This window comes from Centropristis striata, chromosome 23 (assembly GCF_030273125.1).
Source record: "Centropristis striata isolate RG_2023a ecotype Rhode Island chromosome 23, C.striata_1.0, whole genome shotgun sequence".
Classification (NCBI taxonomy): domain Eukaryota; kingdom Metazoa; phylum Chordata; class Actinopteri; order Perciformes; family Serranidae; genus Centropristis; species Centropristis striata.
This window is the reverse complement of record NC_081539.1, coordinates 17537441-17557480: the sequence shown is the minus strand read 5'-3', so window position 1 is coordinate 17557480 and position 20040 is coordinate 17537441. Positions and strand designations below refer to the sequence as shown.

Below are 20040 nucleotides of genomic sequence, written 5' to 3'. Positions count from 1 at the left end.
ACTCATGACATCTCCCTCCGCTCTCTCTCTCCCTGCTGCCTCACTGCGGCCGTTCTCAAACGTACGTGACGTCGTTTCCTCTCTCCAACATGGCGCAGGAGGCAGGTCGTTAATGGAAATCTGAGGGATTTACCCCACCTTCTGTGTTTATTTATGTTTGTCTGTTAGGGGCTCTGCGGCTGACATTTGTAAAAGGACTACATCTCCATTCGAGGCGGCTGCAGCCCCCCTTGGGACCAGGCACACCTCGCCCCAAATTCCGGTGCGACATGTTTGAGGGCAAAAAGACGAAAAACATGTTCCTTACACGAGCTTTGGAAAAGATCCTGGCCGACAAGGAGGTGAAAAAGGCTCACCATTCACAATTGCGCAAAGCCTGCGAGGTGGCACTTGGTAAGTTGTGTTGTTTTAGCTCCACATTTCGCCTGTCTTGGACTCATTGATTTAGACACGTCATGCACCCTTTCACTTATTAACCGGTTATCCTGCAACAATGTCGCAGCGATTGGCGACACAGTGTCTTTTCCATTCATCAAAAGCTGCCTGATGTTATTGTCTTATTGTCTAGCGTTATAATACAGTAAAACCTGCGTTTTTAATTGACGTGGCACGGGCTCCGTGGAAATGATTCCGTATAAAACACGGAAATGGTGCAGCAGGAGGGGTGGGTGTTTGCAACACTGAACCGATGCTGCGAAACTAGTAGCGATGTGAGAACAGGCCGATTACTGGACAGAAAACAAAGTTGTTTGCGGCTTGATCCTCCTTCAATATCAAGCCACCCAACAGCTGCACCTTATACCTTCATCCAGTGTAAACTATAGTCATCTAAACTGTTAATCTCATGTGTTTTAACCCCATAAAGGAGAGATGTTTGTGTCCCTTCCTGGTACACAAGAGACGTAGCCGTGCCCGTTGAGTACAGGGAGTGCTTTAAGACATATTTGTCCTTTATTGCATCATTTATTTATCACCCAGTTCAATTATGAAATAGCCTGGCCTCTCCTTTTCATTATTATGTTGTAAAGCTACCTGTGAAGTCGGGCAATGAAGGCAGAAGGTGTCAGCTGTCAGTAGCACCTTTAAGCTAGAACAATGTCAAGTTGTTGGTAATAATAAGCTCTGATTTCCGGTCAGAGCTAAAATAAAATTAAGATTTAAATACACGCGATCCTGATCAAAACGCCTATAAATGCCAGAGTGAAAAAATAGTATATTTAAGGAATAATTACTTTGTTCTAACACTTTTTCTCTACATATAGCATGTGTATAAAGACCACGCCAGCTGTTGTCACGTTAACTCCGCTTTTATTTTGAAGTCAGCATCACTTAACGTCCGGTTCTAATTTAACTGCATGTGGTAGCTTAATCAAACTATTTGTTAGCAGGTGTATTTTCCGGAACACGTCCTTGGGGGTGACTATTAATAATAGATAACGAATTTAAAAATACATTTAGACAGAACAGAAATTCAAATAGGGTCAAAACAGCTAATAATTTATCTTTTATAATACTATAACCAGTGTTACTTTCACATGCCAGCCTTTCTTTTAATCTGTTCTGAGCTGGAACAAGTTGGCTTTTGTCCTGCAAAGGGAGTAATATGACACTAACAAAGACACAATGAGTCCATGTTGTGCAGGAGCCAAACATCCAACCGCTCCCTACAGTCGCTGCCTTCACCGCCTAATTCAGCGGTTGTAGGGTTTTGAAATGGCCTTGAAGGCTAAATACACCAACCTTGTTTGTCTAGGCTTGCTCAGATGTTTTGTAAAACCAACCCACCTACGCACAAATACTCCTTCCCCCACTTGATTGTGTGTAGAGCAAAAGAAAACCCACAGTGCAAGAAGTTAGGCTTTATTGAAAGAGTCAGGGAACCATAAGCTGCTCCAGTGATCAGTGGAGCGTCAGTATTGTCTCTTTACCTGTGAAACCGAGCATAACGACTTGAATTGATGATGTCATCAGGTGACACTCTTTTGTCCATAAGTGAATTAGTCACCCGATGGGTTTCTTGGAATGTAGGCCGCCCAACTGTGAGTCACAAAACAACCATAAACAAAGCCCGGAATAGGCCAAAGCATTTTATGAACAGTATTATTAATAGGCTGACATTAATACCAAAAATAGGCTATATATCATGATTTATTTGAAAAACCAAGCCATTCTGTGTCAAATTAGAAGCAATAATCAGCTATTAGGGTTCACCCCTACAAAATATATGTATATATCTAAGACATGCATTGGTCATTTCATGCAGCTGCTCTTTTGGTCCAATTCAGGCACCAAACATAAACCAATAAAATCCAATATGGCTGCTAACTGCCATATAGCATCCTTGCAGTTATTCACAGTTTATGGAGCCACTCCATATTTTTTCTCCTGATGACATCACCCCTACAGTCTGTCTCTGTGCTGCTGATTAATATTCACCACCTAACACTGAATTCTATTTAAGGGTGTACTTTCCCTTTAAAAAACAGTGTTAGTCACACAGTCAGGGGTTGTGGGTCTCCTCAGGTCATAATATGAAAGAAAAATATTCAGGTAAAACCCTAACCACGTACAATAGTAGAAAGCAAAAAATGAAATTGTATAAAATCTAATCATAATTAGCTGTGTGTGCTGATTTAACTTAACAGGGATACTCAGCTCGACAGTTAAAATCTAAGAAATGAGAGTCTCTGTAATGAGCGTAGCAGTGTTACAGTAGTAGTGCATATCAAAAACGACTGGGTGACCCAGTATACTGAGTGACTTACATAATCCCCTCCAGCTCTCGGGGCTCTGAGACATCTCAGAGAGAGTGTCTGTGCCAGAGTCTCCTCTTTGCTGTCACTGAAAGTTCTCCTGTTAGGTATTGTTTGAATTCTTTCCCTGCATAACACAAGATGGGGTTTTTATTTAGCTTTCCATTCTTGTGTGATCATATTGCAGGGTTTTAATGCATAGGAATGAATCAAAAGGCTCCGGCTCGGCTACCTTTGCCAGTCAGCCCACCCTCCTCCCTCCCAAACTGACCTTTCTCTTGGATTATCAAAATGTCGCTCAGCAGTTTTCCCAAAAAGAAAAAGCATCTCAATTTCTCACACGATCCAGACTGAAGCGGCGTTAGGTCGTATTATCTTTGGATCGCACCGTTGGCTTCTTTGAGTGGAGCTGTCTGATAGTGAGAAAGAGACAGAGGGTAAGACCGACAGCTAACTCAAAATATCAAAGGCCCTCAGGCTGTATCTGCCTATCACCTCTCAGTAGCGGACATAGAGGCTTTGCTCCGTTGTTGTCACGCATTGCCCGCTTCACATAATGCTGGTTTAGTGGACTGTCTCATTGTATTTAAACCTAAACTGTTCTTTCTGACTTGAGAAGTTCAAGTGGGTTCACTGCTGCTGCAAAACAGTCACACTGTGAAGCTAAATGAGGGGACTGTGCAAGAGGAGTGAGAACTTGTTTCCAGGTTTGTCGTCACTTAAGGAGTGGAGTCCTGCTGAGCATGTTGCTCATTATCTCTCCCCTGAGGGTGCATGATCTGAGGGTCGGCTGCATGGGTCACAGCAGCCTGGAAACCTTGTGCAGATGTATTCTTGATGCATCACTTTAATTTTTGTAACATGCAGATGTATTTTTTCAGTCCATGTTCTGGAGCTGCTGGAATGAGAACGCCACTATGTCTGAAGCTTTGTTGTACACTTAATATATCTTCTTGTTTTGTCACTGATCACTGAAGGTAAATTATTAACTTAATACCTGAAAGTGTAGCTTGAATTTAGCTCCAATACATTGTGACTTGTATAAATTAATATGGTGGTGATAGCTGTTGGATTTAGTCACGATAACCTAGAGCTGGGCGATATGGACCAAAATTCATATCCCAATATATTTAGGCTGAATATCAACATACGATATATTTCCCAATATTTTTATCGCAAAGTGAGAGCAAATGTTCAGTGAAAGTCAAAGCCAAATATGACATGTCTCAAGTGGTTTTATTGAAACCGTTTATTTAAGTGAACATAAATACTGTATAACAACAGGAGTACCTTTTTTTTTTCATTAAATCAAAGCTCCAAAAATTGCACATTTCAATAAAAAAATATCTGTAAAAAATAGCCTATGAAATAAAATAGGTCAATCTTTTTCTGAAATAAATATCTATATAAGAAAAGAATAACTAACATAACAAAATAACTAAATATGACAAACCCTAGTAAGGGCAGCATTTATATAAAAAGAAAGAAAAAAATTGAACTGTATCGATATATGCGATATGGTCTAATTCCATATCACATTTAAAAACATATCAATATATTTTTTACATTGATATATCGCCAAGCCCTAGGATAACCACATTTTGTTGGAAGATATTCTCAGAAATAATTACATTTAAAGACAATTTAATGCCACCGATCTTGATAATATAATAGCATAATATTGCAAGAACTCTCTGTTTAAAAAGCTGCGAACCTTTTAATTATGTGTGAAACTCCAACATAGAGGGCATGAGAAGACAGAGGAGGTGTGAGCAGAAATTACAGCAAAACATGTCTCATTTGACTTAAAAAAAACAAAGAGAAAAGGCACTGCAACTAAGTCATATAACATTCAGGAAAATCCTACTCTTATGAAGGATTGTCACGATACTAAAATTTTCAACTCGATACCGATACTCAGGAAAATATTCGATACTCGATACCATTTTCGATACCACAAGGATAAAAACAAAGACCCCAAAATTTAACCCAAATATTTTTATTAACAAGAAAAATGCAACATGTAAAAATGAACAGAACCACAGATTAAATATTTATAATAAAAAACAGTTGTGCAAAAAGAAACTGCAACTATGATAACAAGCTTCAGATACTCGATACTTTTGAAAATGAGTATTGTATCCGGATACAACGTTTTAGTATCGATACTTTTTTGAGCATCGATACTTTTGACCACTATGTAAACATGCACAGAAACTAGAGTGATATTGTGCAACATATGAACATGACCTTGATATTGTAATTATTGTGACAGGCCTAGTTGGATTCCTCTTTATTGCTACCTGATGAAATCTATTAGTCAGCAGTGTTTTGTTCTGATTTGGTCCAGCAGCTCTTGAGAAATACACCAGGCTCCCAGAGCTTCCTAAATGCTGGATTTTCTTCTTTCTTTTACTTGAGCTGTGTTTCACACTGGGCAGGTAAGGTATAGCTGGCTTGTCTGGGGATTATTTGCTGAAAAAGCCTTTCTTTTGGTTTTATATAGGGGTGTATGTGAGAGCAGCGTGTGAATCTTATGCCAGAAAGTTGTGCTGTCAGCTCGCCTGCTCGCTCGCAGATATTGACAGTCTGAGTGCCTGTGGTTTGTTCCTGGTGGTCTGAGGGTTTTGACATTCATTAAATCGGAATGTTTTGGAACATGAGGTGGATACAAAAAGAGAAATTACAATAAACCAGGAGCTAGTAGCTATATTGACATGGTCCACTGACTCTTGGCATGCTAGAATGGGAGTGTTTTAATTTATTCATTAGACCCCATCTCCTCCTCTAACTTCATCAACATTATCCTTTTCTCTTTAAAATGGAAAGTCTGTTGCAGATGTTCATAAACTGGTGATGTTGGGGATTTTGTGAGCATAGCCTTTTCTACATTTGGATGCCACTGGAGCTCTCAAATATTTGGTGAAACTCATTTTTAAATTGTTATATTTTGCCATCACTTTTCCAACCGATATAGTAATTTTTTGAGCTGGAATGAAAATAGATTAGGATATTTATAGGATTTTGCGCAGATTTCTCCCCATTCTGCTACTTTCTCCAACATAAAACTTTGGTAAATAATATTTAACATTTTTATACATTATAATACATTATACAAAAAGTGTATTACATTGTCCAAATCAACATCATTACTGTTCAGTTTCAGGCAATTGATGACTATTTAAAAAAATAATTAAAACAAATCATGCCATTGCCATGCATTATACAGTGTGTAAATAAAACAAGTTTTCATAACGAACAGCATACACAATAATACCATACGATATGATACCGATATGCCTTCAATAGGTTATTATTGGCCAATAATATCTGTCAACCGATATATCTGTTTATAAATGTTTTTTACCTTTTGAAAGATTCCTGTAAATCAATGATTTGTGAAAGACAGCTGTGAAATTCAAGCAATTTCCTTAATTGAGCTTCTGCCACTTTATTACCAATAATCATTCATAAATCAAAGGCTAAGAAATCATTATCAATTAATCATCAACATCTCTACTTGCAGTATGTGTACATTTTAACTTTCCTGCTCATACATGGTTTTTTGCTTCACTGTAAGATCCTAATTTAGACCTAACCACGTTGTTTGACAGCTTCAGCTATTAGCACTCTATTTGTGGCATAACTGGCAAAACATTTTCCTCTCCAAGGTCAAAAGTCTCTTGAATAAAAACCGTAAACACAGACAAAATCAAAAAGAGTTTGCAAGCTGTTCTTTTTTCCATCAAACCCAAGGTCTCTGCCTGCACGGGCCACCTTTTCCTTTTTCTTTCAGTTGACAAAACCTGGCAGGGGAGCCAGTGGGACAAATGTACCTCTGATCATTAAGGATGGCGAACACATGCTCCTCCATGATAAGCCGCAACCATCGTCACCACATGCTCACCCGTGATAAGCACCGGGCTATAAATGATCCCGTTTGTTAATTAAGGTTTTTACAACGACTCCCGAAAGAGCCACACAGCCTTCCCCCAAATATGAAGTGCAGGAGCCGAGGGCTGCTGTCAGGGCAAACCTCGAATGTTTGTACTCTTACGGAATAATAAAAGCTTGCCTGATTTGTGTACCTGACAACCTTTTTGCCAGCATCCTTCATATTCCTGACAGAAATGTATCAACCCAGAAGTTTAAATCAGGCAGTTTTATGCAGCGGAGGCACACCAGGTAACCTGCTGATCAAACTGCTAAATGAGGGAAGAGATGGCAGCCGTCAGCTACATTTTTATGTCACATTTATTCAACAGTGTGCTGTAAATGGCACTAAATGTTCCACTGTCTGAATTGAACTGAAATTATATATAGTGTGTGCAGGTATGTGTGCAGCTCAGTTTTCTTCCTAAAAGTTCTTAAAGTCTGGGTAAAGTTAAAGAAGAGATTTGTATCAAAACACATTTCACAAGGTAAAAAATAACAGCTGAAACATGTAAAAAGACTTGAAACTATCTATGACTTAATTTTGGAGTTGGACCAATAAACAGTTTTTCTGTGTTAAGGTTTTTTGGGCGTGTCTAAAATCATAGCTTGATGACACACTGGAGGTTCCTCATCATAACTCTGCCCCCAACACTATATAAGTATCTAATGCTGATAAGTTTACTTATAACATTTGCCGAAGCTTACGTTAACTCGTGTCAGCGGTCATAGCGACGGAAAATGACAATGTCTGAAGTAATATCCTACATACGCTCTAACTCCAGAGCATTGTATGAACCTAAAAAGAGTTTCTGTCTAGGGGTGGTCACGAAGACCTCCATGCCGAAGACAGCGGGTTAGTGCACCACTTTTGGTCTGACTGCCAAAAGAGATTTATTCTCCGTAGTTTGTTTGGCATGAACATTTAGAGAGAGACAGATAGCCAGAGTGACAGCAGCAGAGAGTCACTGGAGAAGTTTGATATCAGATATCAGGTTTTAGGGCCTTCGGTGGACACGCCCCCAGCGTTTCAGAGCAGAAAATACTGCTCATCTTTCCACTATTTTAAATACTATTTTACTTTTTTCTGATTCTAATTTGTCTGCATGTTCAATAAGACATTTTTCTCTGGTGGGGAAAACTCAAATCTATCAAATATATATATATATATTTGCTTTACCCCGACTTTAAAAGTATGAAATACATTCATACCTTCTTTCAAAGTGGAACTACAAACTAACTCCCTTTTTAGCCTGTTGTAGGGCTGCAGCAATTATTGGCTTTATTTCTCATCCAATTTGAGAAAAAAGTTCTCAATCCATAGTGCAAAAGGTAAAGAGATAAATTAGTTGCAAGAAATTGTTCCACGTTCAAGTTTATGTTGCCCTGAAGGAAAGGTAGACATGAACTGGTTTCTGTCTCGTTTCTCCCCTCCAGACTAAGTGCAGACACTTAAGCTGCTTGTAACCCCAAAGGTTGACTGGTATTCAGATAATGAGCAGTGGAATAGGCAACATGGCAGGGCCAGTGCTCTCTCTGAAAGCATAAATAATCCTTTTATCTATACGGACGAGACGGTTTAGAATTTAGAAGGAAGAGTAGTTTTTTTCCCCTCCCTCCCCTCTTTTTTAAATTTATTTCCTGACGCTGATACCTCCATACATAATACATTATTTCTCTCCACTGATGCCTCCTTCAGTCCTGGGACAGGTGATAAATTAATTATACCGCAAACAGATGAAACCCTCCCATTTCGCTCTTCTTCTCTGTTTCTGTTTCATCTTGTTCATCAGCGTTATCTATCTTGTATTGATCTATCATCTGTATTCATCCCAGGGAAGTTGGTACCTGGCAAATAATACATCACCATTACTGGGGGAGATGGACGGAGAGTGGCGGGTAAAAAGAAGGTGTGAGTGAGGAGGCAGAAGTTAAAAGCTTACAGTTGAACTGAAATTAAAATAAATTCTTGCTACTAAACCATATATCCTTAGCTTAACTCACACAAGAGGCCATACAAAGTATACCAGTTAGAACCACTGTGTACATTTATAATAAACAGTGTCTTATAATAAAGATTTAAAGTACACAGAAGAGTGTTTCCCAACCGATATGGGGTTTTGGAGACCAATACTGATTGCAAAGGGGGCAAATTCCTTGATAACTGATATGGCGGCCAACATTGTAATTTTTTGAGCTGGAATGAAAATAAACCCCTTTTTTTTATTTGGATCAACATTTTCCCCATTCTGCAAAGGTACCCAGAGAGCTACTTTCTCAAACATAAAACTTTATTAAATAATATTTAACATTGTTATACATTAGTATACATTGTTATACATTATACAAACAATGTTTTTCATTGTCAGCCAATTATATAAAGGATAACTGAATAAATAGGAATAAAATGAATGGCTAAATATCATTGCTGTTCAGTTTCAGGCAAATTCTGACTATTTAAAAAAAAAAAAAAGAATAGCGAACACCATTTCTAAATCATGCCATGTTTGTTTTTGACTTGTAAGGTTGGGGCGCCGAAAATAAATACAGACTTCAGAGCGCATATTTCCAAAAAAAAAAAAAAGTTTGTCATTTTAAAAATTGAACATACTGTCTTTGTACAGTTTTCAATTGAATATATGTCAGAGAGCATTTTTTTTATTTACAGGTGCATCTCAATAAATTAGAATATCATAGAAAAGTTTATTTATGTCAGTAATTCAATTCAAAAAGTTGAAATAACACATTATATAGATCCATTACACACAGAATAAAACATTTCATGTCTTCAATTATTTAATTTTTTCTAATTATAATGATTATAGCTTACATTTAATGAAGACCTAAAATACAGTGTCTCAAAAATGTTTAATATTACAAAAGACCAATTTTAAAAAAGTATGTTTAATATGGAAATGTTGGCCTCTGAAAAGTATTTCCACCTATATGACTCAATACTTGGTTGGGGTTATTTGACTTGAACTACTGGAAATGGACTTTTCCATGATTTTCTAATTTATTGAGATGCACCTGTATGTTTTAGACAACGTCCCAGCTTTTTTTGGAATCTTGGTTATAATTCCAAAAATGTTTTGATCCTCCTTTTAAAATCTGTAACTGTATGCACAATAACTGCAGTGGTTGTCTCCCACAGAGCACCTCTGAAGTTTTTAGTCCATCATAGCTCGCTGCTAAGCATGCTGGGACCTTTAGAAGGGCAGGGTGGATGAGAAAGGGCACCATGGCTGGATGAGCTGAGGAGTACACATATTTATCTTCCATTGACTGGCTATTATCTGCAGCGCGTGTAGCACAGTCCTGCACAATAATAATAACCCTGTTTCAGAGGACAGAAAGTGCAGTTTATAGTGTTGGAGCAGAAATGTGCCAAATCATGTATCAGCAGCGGAGTTATTAAAGATTAATTCATTCCAATAACAAAGCCAACAGCTGAGTAATCAAGGCCCTGTGGAGGTTTTTTTTTTTCTTTCTGTGTGTGTCTTTTTGGATAAAACATGAGCGCCTGATTCAGCCATGGGAGTGAGACTAGTGATTAGACACAGGCTTATGCAAGTGCGAGTGAGGGGGTAGGCTGGACACACACACAGAATGCACACATACAGGCACGCACAGACACACACACACATACACATGAGCGCACACATGATTAGGTAGCCCAGACAACCTCTGACAGGGTTTCCTTCTTTCCCCTCCAAATGTAATTACTGCTGTGCAACCTTTCCTTTCAGCCTGGACAATAGGAATGTCAGGGGTCTGATTTTTCTCAGGCTCTCCGTGGTGGTCGCAGCCGCCCCATGTTTATCTGCGTTCGGTAGGAGGTGGAGGTACACACCTACACACAGATTCATCCGCGGATTAGCCAATCTTAGCGGCTCACGGCTCACAGCTTAGTCTTTATTATAATGCCTGTGGACATTGTCTTATTACAAACTGTTCTCAAAATGCTGTTGCTTGATTAATAAATACACCAGAGATGTAATAATCTTCATGGCCAGGATAATGGGGTCAATGCTGGACACTGAATGGAGATAAAACTTTACTTTTTACATCTTGTACCATCATAAAGCTGGTTTATGTCCACCTGAGGGTCCCTATCTTGTCTCCTCAGCTCATTTCTCATATCCTGCCCAGCCTCACTCACACCTTCTTCATGCACAGTCAGTCAGTGGTCCATATCTGGAGACACACAGTCACTGTGACCACCGTGCTTTACTGAGGTGAAAGCAATCGAATTTTAGCTGATTGCTGCATACGGAGCGGTTAGAGCAGACCATGGGATCCACGCCAGATGCAGATGGGCTCCGAGCTCTTTGAAATGGAAATGGTACTGCGGGAGGAGGGATCTCCAGCTCCTCGCTCAGGTGATGGAGTCAGGGAATGACCTGTTACCTCTCCTTCATGTCTGCGTGTAAAGAAGCTCATTAAGAAGTCGTCTGTGTTATCATACTGCAGATTTTCCACTCTGGCAGGATGTGATTAGGATACATGAAAAAATTTCCATTTTTTCTTTCATTTATTCCTTCTCTGTGGAGGATTTAAATGCAAAAGGCCACACACAGAAAGAACGAAAACACATCTCTCTACAGTGTTAAAATGAGCCTCTAGTAGCCTTGTAATATGAGCACACACCCATGCAGCATGTGGACACAAACCATGGAGCTGACAAGGGACAGGTTTATATAGCGGATTTGTTTTGGAAGCCAGCCTCGTCCTTGTCCCTGCTTTCTCTCGCCTTCTCCCTCTCCTCTCCTCTCCTCGCTCTCACCCGCTGTCCCCCTCCCGGCGAGCTGTTTTCTTGCTGCTGGTTCTCGTGACGTACTGCAGATCGTCTCCAGAGAGCTGTCTGTTTATCTCTGTTCCCTCCCACCAGGGGAGCAGCCGTGTGCAGGCTCTGCTGTGTCTTAATTGATGAAATGTTAGAGCTCTCATGAGATTTTTTTAGTGTGTGTGTGTGTGTTCTGTATCTGTGCATGTTTGATTGGGATTCTGTGTGTTAACATCTTGCTGGCAGAATGTCTGCTTATTGAATTAGTGTTGATCCAACAGCTTTAGTCAGCAGGAATATTTGCCCAGGTGTGTGCAGCCTTCTAGGCCTGTCCTTGCACGGCTTTACCCGCTAAATGATACTATTCATACAAGCTTAGGAGAGAGTCCAGTATGTGGATGGTCCGGTACTTTGTCAGGCAGCTCTTGGTTTGGCTTTGGTAAGAGATATCTCCTTGTTTTTTAACCTTTTAATTGTTAAGGAATAAGGGTTGATCAATGCATTTTAAAGTAGGCACGTATCTGTTCTATTACTTTGGTAATTCTCATCCATGGCACTCCAGGTGTACCATCTCTTTTCGTATGCTTTTAAAAACCAATCATGTATTCCTGGCACACGGCTTTTGCAAGAGAACTGGAGGGCTGCATGAACAAACAGCCGGGTATTTTGAATAAAGTGTCCACATTGACAGCATGCATCAGCAAGCAGAGTCCCCCTTGGGTTGAAATAATGGTCGCTTTGCCTCTATTTACACATCATTTTGCAGATGTACTGCCCCTCGGATGAGCTGCCGCTGGTTGGAATCTGCATTTTGGACTCTGTATTTGTTCATGCTTGGAAATGCAAATCCTGTTCAAACCATCTTTTAGAACAAATTCACACTAATAGTTCACTTTTGATGGGTGTTGTACCCAAAAAAAAGACCCTTGAATAAACATATAGAAAAGCTGTGATGCAGTCTACATTTTTACTATGGCAATTATAATGTTTGAAACAAAGATAAGTTTGTGTTTTGTTATAGTTTTCTAAATCCATTCTTTTTTCTCTTCTTTTTTTTTTTTTTTTTTAACATTTTTGAGTTTATATTTGAAGTTAGATTATTAAGTTAACTAATTACACTAAATAAGTACATATTTCTTTATATATTTTATTTTCAGAATGTTAATAATACGTTTTATGTCTCCAATAGGCTATTTTGTTTGTTTGAAAATGCGTACTGTCACTTTAAGAGAGCACACCTTTGTGCATTTTGTTTTGTAAAAAATTTTAGAACTGAGGAGGCAGTGGAGCCTGGACTAGCTGTGGACTCACTTGGTTTTCATGGTGTCTTGTCCTGTTTAGTTTATAATATCAAGCAAGTGGATTCTGTTGATTTACCTGGTGGGCCCCTTGAGGAAAAAAAGTTCTTCAAACTGATGATACAACTGCTGTCAAGTAGATGTTGTAAACCATCTCAGTGCAACAAGGAATCAAACATAATATTGATTGGTTTACAAATATAACTTAACCCTGGATTAGGCTGTAGGGGCCTGTATTGGGGCCTCTTTTATATATGAAGAAAGATGGATGGATTGTGAAGAAATTAATAAATTATTAAAGCATTTAGTGCTCAGTGTAAGCAAATTAAAATTTTAGCATATCTACAAAATGTTAAGTTCAAGGTGACTTGTTGACTTCAGGTTAACAAGCAAAAAATAAGTTTCCATAAAGTATTACTCATCAAAAAGCATTTATCTTTGAGCTAACAAATGTTAAAATGCATTTCCGTACTCATTAAACATTTGCAAAGCTGTTTTTAAAGGCACAATGAGAAGGATCTATTTATTTATTTATTTATTCATTGCTGTTTGTGAGAACAACATTCAAAGTTGGTCTCTCTTCCCAAACTCAATCACATCTAATACGCTAATGACCAGCGATCTTCAGTCTTGCTATCTAATAGACATGGTATTAACATCCAGAAAGGATAATTTAGTGGATCTTCCCAAGCCTCCAGCTCAGACAACACCAATAATAATGTCAGCCTATGAAAAGACATGAAAAGAAAATATTAAATATAGTCAGAGTGGGTTATAAGTGATGATTATTTTAGTGTAAATTGTTTTTCAGGAAAATCATTGCACCTTTAAGTATTTTTTATCGTGCATTATTCATGTTCACTTACTGGCAGTCTTCTTCTCCCCAGCCTCTGTTAGCCCATTGTTGCATGTCTTGGTATCTTATTGCCACCTGTTGATCGGTGGAATGGCATGCAACCATTGGCATGGAGGAGGACCCACTTAAGAAAGAAAAACAACTCTGTAGTGCTACTAGAGGTTAAAAACTCCACAGGGAACCTTTAATTGGAGAGAAATGATTGTGTTCCAGTTGTGTCAGAGTAATTGTGTAGTCGTTGTGAGCACTTGCAGTCACTGTGAAGTAGTAAAAACATTAACATTGCCATTTCAGCGCTGATTGAGCCACAGAAAAAATCTTTTGTTAATGTATTTGTTGCTCTTAGCACAAGTTACTGATATATTGCATTACATTTTCTCAATGCACTGTTGCACAAGCACACATTGCATGATCACAAACACACCTGGGGAAGGAATAAGACCTGTGATTCCAAAGCAAATGGTCCTGGAGAGTAGTCTTCCTTGTGGCGGGCACTCCCAGCAGGGTGCTCTGCTGCTGCTGCTGCTGCTGCTGGCTTAGGAATGCTTTGTCACGCCACTAAGGCAGGGTGGCGCCCAGGAAGGAGAAGCAGCTCTTGTCAGCAGAGAGAGACGGGGAGCAGGTTGTTTTTGTCATGCTGCCTCGAGAAGCAGTTGGACTTTGATGTGATCCATCATGAAAGCAGACTGTTGTCCTGCTTGTATGTGTTAATGGATGCTGTATTTGCCTAAATGCATCATCATGTGTTGCAGCTTCACCCCCTAGTGAACGCGGTATGGTTTTAGCCTCTCTTTAGTGTTTATTTATTCAGTGAAGGTTTTAATGAATATGCATGCACATCTTTTATCAACACTGTTTACTTTCATCCAGATACATATTTGAAGCAATAGGGTGTAAACTGCAGCGCTCCAGGGATTTTGGTTGTAGCTGCTGCGCATTCCTCATTCACTCGGCTCAGATTTTCACCAGATTTTCTCAGGATTTGAAGCGGTAACCCTGCTGCAATCCTGCTTCTAACCTTTGGCTTCAGGGTTCCCAAATACTCCCCATGCCATTTCATCAGCCTTATCTGTCACAGCTGCACATTTGCATCCTAAGAGGCTGACTACACCATTGTGCATTTCATATCTAAGCCACGATCAGCGTCTGCTGTAGCTCAGTGTAAGTGTGATTGAAGGGATCACTGATAAGCCCTCTTCCGAACGTGCATTATATAAAGCGCTGCAGAAACCTGTCTCTGCTCACTGTCAAGTTCAGCAGCTGAGTGTGATTTCGCCGTCTTTCAGTTTAGCTCAGGCTGCGTTTATGTTGGCATCTCAGTCTGACACTGTCACCTGAAGCTGTGAGGGTGTTGTGCATTCCTCTCATGAAATAGCAGCTTTCCTCCCCATAGGATTTCAGGAGCTGTCATATGGGCCACACTAGTCATACAGCAGAGTATAGTACAATGCTAAACACATTTTCCCATGCTAGTGTGACATAGTAGCGGACAGAGGTGGCATGTGGCTGTTTTGCGTGAGCTGACTCAGGCCCGATGAGGAGAACTGCGTTAGGAGCGTGCATGAGGAGGATGCAGAAGCTTTTGTGTCGATGTCGTCATCATCTCATGCATTTTTCACAGAAGGCCTTGTTGTGACAGTGTCGCATATCAGACTTTGTTGTGCCGGGCGACCTAGGCTATTATGTTTACTTTAATAAGTCTGCGGCTAAGGCTGATCTACAGGGATGTTTGTGCAGTGTCTTCACCAGACATGGAAGTATCCAATAATAAATATGGTTCCAAGGAGGATGTCTTTCATGAATTAATCATGTCGTAATGGTTGGCAGCATTGACTCAGCAACTTTGTGTATCAAAACAGAAGCCGAGGTTGCAGGGCTGAATGTTTTTCTGAAAATTCAGGAAGTGTTCTATTTCCGCATCAGGATTACAAAGGCTGTAAATATATCTGGTGCTACAATAGACGGTGGGGAAGTACTCAACTGGTGTGCATGCCTATACGTGGCTGCATTCGTGCATGTCCATTTTGTTCTCTTGCTAGCTCTCAAAAAAAAAACTCCTACTCTCTCCTTTATCCAGGCTCGGAGACTGCAGTCACTCCGGAGGAGAGTGGAGAAATGATTAGCCAGCTTTTGACTGACCTTCTCCCCAGCTTAGAGGCAGCTTTAGGGGGCCCTTGAATAGATGACAACCTCAGGGTATATGGGATTCAGTTCAAACTGAAACCAGGGTAAAAAAAAAAAAAAGCTCACATTTGCACAGTGTCTGGTCAGTGCTGGATTGCTTAACTGAAGCAGTGGAGAAATAGGAAATTTCAACATGTATCTGACCCACTTGTCTCTTGATGATGTTAGAAATGTCTCCAAGGGGAGATTTCAAACATTAATGCTCGGTTAATGTCTTACTGTCATCTACTGTAAGGATCTGGGTCAAAGTCAGGGTAAGAGGGGAAAAGCACCTTGAAGATGAGCAGAATGATAGAGATGATCGAGGGCTTAGCAGGCTGCTCTCATACATTATGGAGCTCTCAAAGGCTTTGTGTTGAGGTCTGGTCTGGGTTATAGCTCCGACAGAGCAGGATCACTCCCTCTAATGTATCTGGTCAGTGAAATAGGTGGCTTATGTATGCCACTTCCCCCACTGGAGTGTTTCAGTCTCAGTGGTTGTTTTAAGCATGATAAAGGCCAGTAATTTATCCTCACCTGCTGAAGCATCAGACGACAAAGTCAAGCCTGTAATTCAGTATTATGTTAAAAAGTTTAAGCAATCCAGACTGGAGTAGCCCTAGGTGTATTATTATTATTATTATTATTATTATTATTATTGTTATTATTATTATTATTTTAACCTTTTATTGTATTGTTATTTTATTTTTGTAACTGCTGAGAATATATGAGCACTTGGTTAATAAATGTTCTTTGTAATCCTTGAAAAAAATTAAAATCTATGTTTTAAGAAAAGAAAGTTAACAATCCGTCAGTTTTATTGTTAAATTTCCATATGTACAAGACACACAGATTAAAATAACGTTCCTCCCAGTGCACGGTTTGTAAGAAAAAAATAAATAAATAAAATAAAGATAAGAGTAGGAAATGTGCAAAATATGCAGTAAAACAACAAAAAATCAAAACAGTCAAATGTAAAAAGTACAATATTTAAAATAGAAACAATAAACAGGTAAATGGTATTGTGTATGTGCAATGGGTATCATAGTACATAAAGAGGTAGATCCAGTACAGAGCAATTTGTTTTAAAGTTTTCTTTAAATGATTGACCTAATTTTCCTTCACTTTCATAGTGGTATTCGGACCATTGTTTCTGACTTCTTAGAAAATGTGTTTTTAAGATGCAAATGGAGAATAATGGATGTGTGGAGACATATTTGCAATTAAAAAAACAAATTTGGGCTTTGTGGGAGTCTGTTTCGGTTTCACATTTTCAAAGAGTTTCACTACTTGATTCATAAAAGCCCCTGGTCTTCTTCATGTGGACTCATTAGACTGAAAAGTGGTGAGAAATTCAGCTTCATGTGCGTCACTGTAGAGTTGTATGACAGCAGCGTGTAGGAGGTATTACCCATTACACTGAACTGCTGCTGCTGCTGTTGTTGTTCTGTGATTTAACCGGGTCCTGGGACAAACCAGGGCACTGTACAGGGCGCCTTCAAGGTCAGAGGTATTTGGCATGAGTGCTGCAGAGCGGAGGTGGAGGAGAGTGGGTTTGGGTTAATATGTAACCAAAATGTGCTACTTCTGAGCTCATGATAGTCTGTACAGAAGAAATTCTAAACTAACTGGAACACCACAGAGCACCAGAAATATTCAAGGAATTTGGAGATATTTAGTGTTTACAAGCTACTTGTGAACTTGGCACTTAAAGGGGTAGGTCTGATTTTCCAAACTTAGTGTTTTATCTATGTTGTCCAACAAATTGAGCATTTCTTTTACCAGTATAGTGTTTATGGGCTCCACTGCTTATGAAGTTTTTATCCAGTGTTTGGTTTATTTTGGGACACCTGATCAGAATATAGTCATGTTTCCATCAATTAATTTCAATGCGCATTTTGGAGATTCACATGACAACAGCTTGATGCAAACAGCATAATTTGATCAAACTTTTTGAAAATGGGCAAAAAAGTTGTTAATCTCACTTGAGGTGTTTTTCTTTTACTTTTTTTGCAAAATGTGCTAAATGACAGATGGACACGCTTTTTTTCCATGCAACTTCTGACGTAGCGAACATTTAACTGAAATGACTGATCAGCTGTTTCTGCTGGCATGAACTAACAGTCATAAGTTGAATCCAATTCCTGAAGACTTCTCTCCATTTTCTCTCTTACAGACAGATTAGCCTGCAGCAACACATTACACTGCCATCTTCTGACCAAACCACGTTTTGCAGCTTTGTTTATTTGCTCTAAACCAGTTGATGGAAACTTTCCTAACTCGCATTTTCTGTTATGCTACAATTCAAAACTTTGCTCTAAAATTTACTTCAACTGCAATGGAAATACAGCTTATTATTCATAATTCTCTGACTGTTACGAGGCAAATGCAGACTAAAATACGTCTTCTTTTACATTCCTCGCGGCACTTGTTCTGATTATATCACCGCTGATAGAGATGAGATGTAAATTAATAAATAACTGTTTAGTTTTACATGTGTGTTTTAGTCCCACTTGGCTGCCTGTCATTGCCTCCCGGCATATGTCTGCGTGTTTGTTTTGAAACCGATCAGAAGTGATTCCACAGCTTTAATTTGCCGCTCGCGTCTGCCCAGTCCCAGGAGTATCCAGCACTATATATATACTACATATATATATATATATATATATATATATATATATATCCTTGTCTTTCTCATCACAGACACAGCCCACTGTTGCCATGGTTTCACTGTTTAAATCCTTGGATGACAATTCCTCATCAACACTCCTGACACACGGAGCTAATTATCTGACGGTTACTTACACAGATAATATGACGATCCCCTCCCTCCCATCAGACGTGTGATCGCACCTGCCTGTCTTCTCGGGTTGACCCGAGTGTGTGTATTTGCATAAATCTGATAAATTCTCCTCATAAATGGTTTGACGTGAAGCTGATATTAAAAGCGGAGTAGCCTGGGGTCAGTGCGCGTTTGTAATTTCACACATCCTGGAAAAGAGACCTCCAGAGTGCTCCTGTAACTTTTCTATGTTACGGACTACAGTGCTGCAGACACTGAGCAGAGCAGGAGAGACGCACACACAGCGTTTTCTCTCACTGTACAGTGTGATATTGCTCTAGTTTTCTCTCAGGTCCAGCTCTATGATGTCTGGCTTTGTCTCACACTCTCAGCTAGAGTGAGAGTGGAGCTGGGAGAGATGAAACATTGGTCTGATTATTCACTTTGGTGGGAAAAAAAACTCCACTGATTTGTTGTCAAGAATTTCAAAGTTTGAAGAGAATACACAGAGCAAGAAGATTATAATTATGAATATTCATGGTCATCATAATGCAGTATTCATGCTCGTGATAATTAGTGCTGAAACAAGTAGAAAATTATAGGATTAGTCCATCAACAAAAACGCAGATGAATGATTAACAATTGCGTTAATTTATTGAGCAAAAATGTTTTGGTTCCAGCTTCTCAAATCTGAAATTTCACAGCTTTTTTTTGTTTGTATCATTGTAAATAAAATAGTGTTTGCGTTTGGGGTCAGACAAAACAAGCAATATAAAGATGTTACTTTGGATTCATGGAACTTTTTGGTTATTTCTGTTCTTCGCTGAGGTAATTTGTTTATAGATTAATAATATATTATATTATATAATATATTTAGGTTCAATATCGATATACGATATATATCCCAATATTTGTATCACAAAGTGAGGGCAAATGTTCAGTCAAAGTCAAAGCCAAATATGACATGTCACAAGTAGTTTTATTTTATTTAAGTGAACATAATACTGTATAACAGGAGTACCTATTTATTTAAAAAAAATCAAAGCTCACTAAAGTGCACATTTGAATAAAACATTTTTTTTTTAAATAAAACAGCCTATGAAATAAAATAGGCCAGTCTTTTTCCGAAATAAATATTTTTATATCAGAAAAGAATAACCAACATTACAAAATAACCAAATATGACAAACCGTAGTAAGGGCAGCATTTGTATACAAAGAAAAAAATGGAACTATATCGATATATGCGATATGGTCTAATTCCGTATCACATTTAAATATATATCGATATTTATTTTTTATATTGATATATCGACCAGCCCTACAATATTATATCGATTCATGGCAATAGCAATAGAAGTAGTAAACAGTCGTACAATTACAGCTTTAAGTGCAAAATTTAACCTGGGTAAAAAATATAATCCGCAGTGAGACAGTTGTGATGGTATAATCAAGAAGAAAGTGCATAAA

The 20040-nt window shown here is 38.8% G+C and overlaps 1 protein-coding gene across 2 annotated transcripts in view; it reads left to right on the top strand.

Moving 5' to 3' along the window:
• Nucleotides 1–32: 32 nt before the first annotated feature.
• Nucleotides 33–20040, top strand: part of arfgef1 (ADP-ribosylation factor guanine nucleotide-exchange factor 1 (brefeldin A-inhibited)) — a 61003-nt gene continuing 40995 nt past the window's right edge. For both annotated transcript variants that reach the window (XM_059326704.1, XM_059326703.1), the window contains exon 1: nt 33–393. In XM_059326704.1, coding sequence (XP_059182687.1) covers nt 270–393 — 124 coding nt within the window. In that variant the 5' untranslated portion in view covers nt 33–269. The remainder of the gene's footprint in view (nt 394–20040) is intronic.